This window comes from Homarus americanus, unplaced genomic scaffold (genome assembly GCF_018991925.1).
Source record: "Homarus americanus isolate GMGI-L3 unplaced genomic scaffold, GMGI_Hamer_2.0 scaffold56333, whole genome shotgun sequence".
Taxonomy (NCBI): domain Eukaryota; kingdom Metazoa; phylum Arthropoda; class Malacostraca; order Decapoda; family Nephropidae; genus Homarus; species Homarus americanus.
Genome location: NW_024734940.1, coordinates 7,009,028 through 7,016,527, shown reverse-complemented (window position 1 = coordinate 7,016,527; position 7,500 = coordinate 7,009,028). Strand labels below are relative to the sequence as shown.

The following is a 7,500-nucleotide window of genomic DNA, read 5'->3' as shown; positions in this document are numbered from 1 at the left end:
ATCTATAATCCAATCTATCTCAATCGTCTCCCTCAACACGCTATCGGTAAAGAGGGATCAAACTCTTAACAACGTGATCCCCCTCCCAGAGTCCTCTATACACTTCCCTTAAGAGACAAATGAGCATCGTAGGATAGGATTATAGACGACTAAAACGGAAGGTCGGTATGACGGATGAGGGAGAAGGTAGCTTACGTTGTTGATATGAAGAGGATTTTTTATTGAAGGAGCTTTAGTTGTTTATATATAGTACAATAGACTTAGACTCTGGTCATTATGGTAAATGGAGAGATGGTGGAATTGGTCATCGTTTTCAAAGATATGTCATCGTACTCAAGGGGTTGGTAACGTGCACAAGGGGGTTGATATCGTACATAAGGGATTAAGATATTGTACTCAAGAGCTCAAGTCATCGTACTCAAAGGGTTGGTATCGTGCTCAAGGGAATAAAGCATAAAGATAACAGAGAAAGGGAAATAACAGAACAGGAAGACTGATGAAAGAGAATCAAGAAACCCAAAATAAAGAAGAATAAGGAAGATGAAATAGAAGAGGAGGCGAAGTGATGAAAGAGAATAAAGGAATAATTAGATGATGGAGAGTAAAGAAAAAAAACTGCTGACAAGGACAAAGAGAAGCATAAAATAAGAATAAAAGAATCAAAGAAACAGTGAATAGTGTAATAGAGGAGAAAATATCCAAAAAGTAAAGAACGAAGAAGGAAAAGTAGAAGAGAAGAAATAGCGAGACAGAATAATGACGAGGAAGAAGAAAAACAAGAACAAAGAGAACAACAAGAACAAGAAAATGAAAAAAAAAAAAAGTAAATCAGAACAGGTAAGAACAAGACATAAGGACTCTCTGACCTGAGGCTGTGGGTGATGATGGTAGTCGTAGACGGGGACGTAGGTGACTTTCTGAGGCTGGAAGGGCAGGGAGGAACCACCACCACTACTACCACCACTAACACCACCTCCTTCAATCAACATGTCATCCCGGTAGTAAGGAGAGTCACCAGCCCCGACGTTAGCATCCAACATCACCACATGCTGAGGTGGCTTCTGTTGATGCTGTTCCGGGTAGTGGTAGTGCTGTGACTGCTGTTGTGGCTGTGACTGCTGCTGCTGTTGAGGTTGATACAGCTGCTGCTCCTGTTTTCCCTGTCCTTGAACTATGCGTCCGTTTCCTATAAGAGGCGTGGTGGAGTCGTGCGAGTGGGTCATCAAGGCCGACTCTGAGGGGAGAGGAAGAGGTGCTGCAGCCTGTGAGATGGTCATGTTGGTGTTCATGGATTGAGAGAGCCAGTTACCTAAATCTAAATTACTTCCAGCACTTCAAAGTCGACCACCACATTTTCATTTCCTTTTTTACATAATTTCAAAGCATTCCATCTCTAAAGGCTGTGCCCTAATTCCTGTGTCCTCCTTGCCCCCCCCCTCGGTGTCCTATCCTTCAAGTCTTTCCCTCATGTATCCCATTCTAGGTGTTTCACCCATGTGTCTGGTCTTCTCCCATGTGCCTTAACCATTTTTCCTCTCTATGTATCTTACATCTGTTTTCTGTCCTCATATGCCTCAACCTGTTCCAATGTGTCACACCTGTGTATCCACCCCATGTGTCCTACCCCATGTCTTACCCATTGTCCTACCCCATGTTTTACCCATGTGTCCTACCCATGTCTTACCCCATTGTCCTACCCCATGTCTTACCACATTGTCCCTGCCCCCATGTCTTACCCCATTGTCCTACATGTCTTACCCCATGTGTCCTCCCCATTTTACCCCCATATGTCCCTACCCCCCCTTACCCCATTATCCTACCCCATGTTTTACCACATTGTCCCCCCCATGTCTTACCCCATTGTCCTACCCCCATGTCTTACCCCATTGTCCTACCCCCATGTCTTACCCCATTGTCCTATCCCATGTCTTACCCCATTGTCCTACCCCATGTTTTACCCCATTGTCCTACCCCATGTTTTACCCCTGTGTCCCTACCCCCATCTTACCCCATGTGTGTCCTACCCCCATGTCTTACCCCATTCCTACCCCATGTTTTACCCCATGTGTCCCTACCCCCATGTCTTACCCCATTGTCCTACCCCAATGTCTTACCCCATGTCCTACCCCATGTTTTTACCCCCATGTGTCCTACCCCAATGTCTTACCCCATGTCCCTACCCCCATGTCTTACCCCATGTCTTACCCCCATGTTTACCCCATGTGTCCTACCCAATGTCTTACCCCATGTGTCCTACCCCATGTTTTACCCCATGTGTCCTACCCCAATGTCTTCCCCATGTGTCCTACCCCCATGTCTTCATGTCCTACCATGTCTTACCCCATGTCTTACCCCCATGTCTTACCCATGTGTCCTACCCCATGTCTTACCCCATGTGTCCTACCCCCCATGTCTTACCCCATGTCTTACCCCATGTGTCCTCCCCCATGTCTTACCACATGTGTCCTACCCCCATGTCTTACCCCATGTGTCCTACCTCCATGTCTTACCCCCCATGTCTTACCCCATGTTCCTACCCCCATGTCTTACATGTCTCCACCCCCATGTCTTACCCCATATGTCCCTACCTCCATGTCTTCCCCATATGTCCTACCCCCATGTCTTACCCCATGTAATTACCCCATGTCTTGCCCATGTGTCCCTACCCCCATGTCTTACCCTGTGTCCTACCTCCATGTCTTGCCCCATGTCTTCCCCATTTGTCCCTACCCCATGTCTTCCCCATGTGTCCCTACCCCATGTCTTACCACATGTGTCCTGCCCCATGTCTTCCCCATGTGTCCTACCTCCATGTCTTACCCCCATGTCTTACCCATGTGTCCTGCCTCCATGTCTTACCCTGTGTCCCTACCCCATGTCTTACCCCATGTGTCCTACCTCCATGTCTTACCCCATGTGTCCCTACCTCCATGTCTTACCCCCATGTCTTACCCCATGTGTCTACCTCCATGTCTTACCCCATGTCCTCCCCCCATGTCTTACCCCATGTGTCCTACCTCCACATGTCTTCCCCCATGTGTCCCTACCTCCATGTCTTACCCCCATGTCTTACCCCATGTGTCTTACCTCCATGTCTTACCACATGTGTCCTACCCATGTCTTACCCCATGTGTCCTACCTCCATGTCTTACCCCATGTCCTACCTCCATGTCTTACCATGTCTTACCCCATGTGTCCCCTACCTCCATGTCTTACCCCATGTGTCCTACCCCATGTCTTACCCCATGTGTCCCACCCCCATGTCTTACCACATGTGTTTCTCCCCATGTCTTACCCCATGTGTCCTACCTCCATGTCTTACCCCCATGTCTTACCCCATTGTCCTACCCCCATGTCTTACCCCATGTGTCCCTGCCCCATGTCTTACCCCATGTGTCCCTGACCCCATGTCTTACCCCATTGTCCCTGCCCCAATGTCTTACCCCATGTGTCCCTCCCCCATGTCTTACCCCATGTGTCCTACCCCCATGTCTTACCCCCATTGTCCTACCCCAATGTCTTACCCCATGTGTCCTACCCCCATGTCTTACCCCATTGTCCCTACCCCATGTCTTACCACATGTGTCCCTACCCCAATGTCTTACCCCATGTGTCCTACCCCCATGTCTTACCCCATGTGGTCTCCCCCCCATGTCTTACCCCCATGTGTCCCTACCCCATGTCTTACCACATGTGTCCTACCCCATGTCTTACCCCATTGTCCTACCCCATGTTTTTACCCCATGTGTCCTACCCCCATGTTTTACCCCATTGTCCTACCCCAATGTCTTACCCCATGTGTCCCTACCCCATGTCTTACCCCATGTGTCCTACCCCATGTTTTACCCATTGTCCTACCCCATGTCTTACCCCATGTGTCCCTACCCCATGTCTTACCCCATTGTCCTACCCCATGTACCCCATGTGTCCTACCCCATGTCTTACCCATTGTCCTACCCCCATGTTATCCATGTGTCCTCTATGCCGGGCAGAGACCAGGTCGGGGCCGGGTGGCCGTGAGTCTCCGTGGTGTCGGTCAGGCCTGAATCTTGTCAGGTGTCGGACTTGCCGCAGAACTTGTGCCAACGTCCCCAGTGCTGCCCGCTCTCCCACAGGCTGCCGCATGGATCGCTTAGTCTATCACACCTCCACTACACCTCGCTCCTCCTACACTACACCTTGTTCCTCCACACTCTCACCTCTCCAGTACACTCGTCTTCAGTACTTCTGTGGTACTGTTACACCTGCTTCTACACCACTATACTTAACTTGTTTGTCGAGTGATTTTTTGCAAAACTTAATGTTAGGCTTGGATAGGTTAGGTTGAGGTTAATGTGGGGCCCATAGGCAGTGTGGATACAGTGCGCTAAATAATGACTTACTAATCCTTCGGTGCCTGGCCGGAACTGCACGACCCTTCACTGTAAAGTTAGGTCAAGCATGAACAACCTGGCCTAATCTAACCTAACCTAACCTAACTTCTTAACCCTAACCCCATTACAGGTGTGTGAGGGGCTGGTGGGTACTCACCTGTGGGCCTCGTGGGTTACGTCTCTTGCACTTGGCCACCACAAGGCGATGATCAGCAGCAGGACCACAGCAGATACCCCGATCACTGACCCGACGATAGGGCTTAAGGCTCCCCAGGCTTACCAGTACCCAGGGCTGTTGTTGTTTTAGTAGTTGTGGTAGTAGTGGTAGTAATTGTTGTTATTTTCGTTGCCGTAGTAGTAGTAGTTGTTTTTGTAGGAAGTAGTAGTAGTAAAGTAGTAATAGTGGTTGTTTTTCGTAATAGTAGTAATTTTTGTTTTTGTTGTTTTTGTTATTGTTTTTGTTGTTGTTATTGATTTGTTGTCGTTATAGTAGAGTAATAGTGATTGTTTTGTTTAATTGCAGTAGTAGTTGTTGATGTTGTTGTCGTTGTTTTATTGTCATAGTAGTAGTATTTGTAGTTAAAACAGCACCAACAATACCATCACCAATACCAACATCATCACCACCATCACCCACCATTATCACCACCATCACCATCACCATGAGCAACACCATCATCATTACCATCATCACCACCATCACCAACAGCAGCAGCAAGAGGGAAAAATATCATGTTAGTGATCATATAATACAAAAACAAATAAAATAAATTGATTAAATGATGTTAATATTAGCATACACAATGTTAAATCCACACAGTGTAAGTATATGAAGCATTGTCAAGGTAACGTAAGGTTAATATAGTTTGGAACTATCGTTATAGGGATCAAAATGTTAATAATAATAGTAATAAGAGCTATATCAGTAGAATTAGTAGTAGTAGTTTTTTAAGTACTAGTTCTGTCATCTGCATAGTACAAAGTACCTCCATCTATACACAAACCTCATATATATTACATCATAAATGCCATAAATCCCATCATTCCCTTATATGTATCACCAGCTAAAAAGTGGCTCGATACCCACGTAAAACAGGCTCCCAAGGTCTCTATAAACAGTCATTGATGTCCATTTACAACCTCCGACAGCCACGTAAACTTTAAATTCATTCACAGGCTGCTTGAGGCCATTCACTCACTCCGCACCAACGTAAGCAATCTCTATCAGTTTCCTCCACACTTTCCCGGCACTCACTAAGCACACCTTTTCAGTTCATTCACAGCTCCAGCACCTATACTAACAAACTTCTTGAGGTGCATTCACACGCTCTCCGTAAAACAAACTACGTCAGCTTCATTCACAGCCTCCAGGTCCTAAGGCGACAATCATGGGACTCCGACCCCATCACCTACATCCACAGGCACTTCGCCTGCAGATACCCTAAGGATGATCTCCTGGATGCTGGTAGGCTCACCTGTGCGTCTCTCGGCGACGTCTGTTAAAGTGAAGGCGGTAAGATATATGGTTGGGATCGGCCCATCGTTGACGGCGAACACCTTCAGCGTATATGCGGGTCCCGGGGCGCAGACCTGACCTGTGGGTAAACCAACACAAATAGGTATTTAAGGGTTCATTGTTATCAGTACAGGTGTTTACGTGGTTAATTAGGAGATACATTACATCTTAGAGGTTTAAATATGGGGTGCGTAAGTGTTTATGGGGTCTAGTATGGGTACGGGTATTCAAGGGTTCAATACAGGTATTCATAAGGCTGAAAATCTTAAAACCCTCAAACCGATGGATGAAAACAATGCCGTTTCTCCCTACAGTTCACATGTAATATCTCAGTGTAGCCATAAGGGGTTACCTGGCCTGAATTGGCAGGTGTTGACATAGGAGATGATTCACAGTAATCACTTAAATGTTCTTGTATGTGTTCATGTTGACACACATTAAACAATTTCCAACACCAACACGGATGTATTTTACTAAGTAATAATATGTATTGTGTTGACCCGTGAAATGTGCACATATAACAATGTGAATATATAATATATAATAATATATATAAATATAAATATATATATATATATATATATATATATATATATATATATATATATATATATATATATATGACTGTGTGTTTGCAATGTAATCATGTCTATGTATGTGTGCAGTGTTGAGTGTTGCAGCTGTTAATAATAATGGCACGGTAGAATGATCATGCAATTACAATTATGCCAAGATCTTCTCCAGATTAAACAACGGTTGTAATGGACACATCTGCAAATACTGAAACGAATCGTGCAACAATGTGGAACAAACGTGTAGTGAAGGTATACAAAGTGTGTGCACAGTGCAGATTAATGGTGATGCTCATGACACAGGCAGAACAACTGGGTCAACAATATAATTTAGCAGTGTTGGGATAATATATTGCACGACTGAGTAAGATTATTTGATCCCAGCACCACCGCCTCCTCCGTATTAATTTACCGCGGTTTTATGTAGAGATTATTTTAATGTACTGAGGAGATGTGCAGGCCAGTGGAGGAATGAGAGGTTGAGTAGGATTAGTTTTACCTGTTTCTTTCTTTCTTTCTTTTCTGTAGGTATCTTAATATAGTCAGGGAAAAGGGCAGCCACGAGGTTGATTAATAGTACCTCTCTCCTCTCTCTCATCTCTCTCTCTCTCTCTCTCTCTATCTCTCTCTCTCTCTCTCTCTCTCTCTCTCTCTCTCTCTCTCTCTCTCTCTCTCTCTCTCTCTCTCTCTCTCTCTCTCTCTCTCCCAACCCTCACACCCATCACTCTCACATACCCTCCCACCATCACCCCTTATCTTCACTTCCCTCACCCTAACATCACCTCATCCTCACAAGCCCTCACCCTCACCTCTCCTACCCTCATACTGCCTCACCCCACATCCCTCACCCTCCTCTCACTTCCTCCTCATTCCACTCACCCTCACCTTCCACACCCCTCCCAACCTCTCCCATGTATTCTCATTCTCATTAAATGTATGTTGATATTTTTTTCGCAATGAAAAGGAGAAGGAAAACAAATATGGTTAAGTAGAGTCTCAGTGGTATTGTGACGCCATTTTCTCCAGTAATAAAGGAGTT

The 7,500-nt window shown here is 45.7% G+C and overlaps 1 protein-coding gene across 4 annotated transcripts in view; it reads right to left on the bottom strand.

Annotated features, from left to right (window-relative positions):
• LOC121870597 (nephrin-like) overlaps positions 1-7,500 on the bottom strand; it is a gene marked incomplete at its 5' end in the record, with an annotated part of 76,365 nt that overhangs the window by 5,144 nt on the left and 63,721 nt on the right. For all 4 annotated transcript variants that reach the window (XR_006089732.1, XM_042372426.1, XM_042372427.1 and 1 more), the window contains 1 exon segment: positions 867-1,234. Coding sequence is in view for 3 of the 4 variants with exons in the window: in XM_042372426.1 (XP_042228360.1) it covers positions 867-1,234 (368 nt within the window).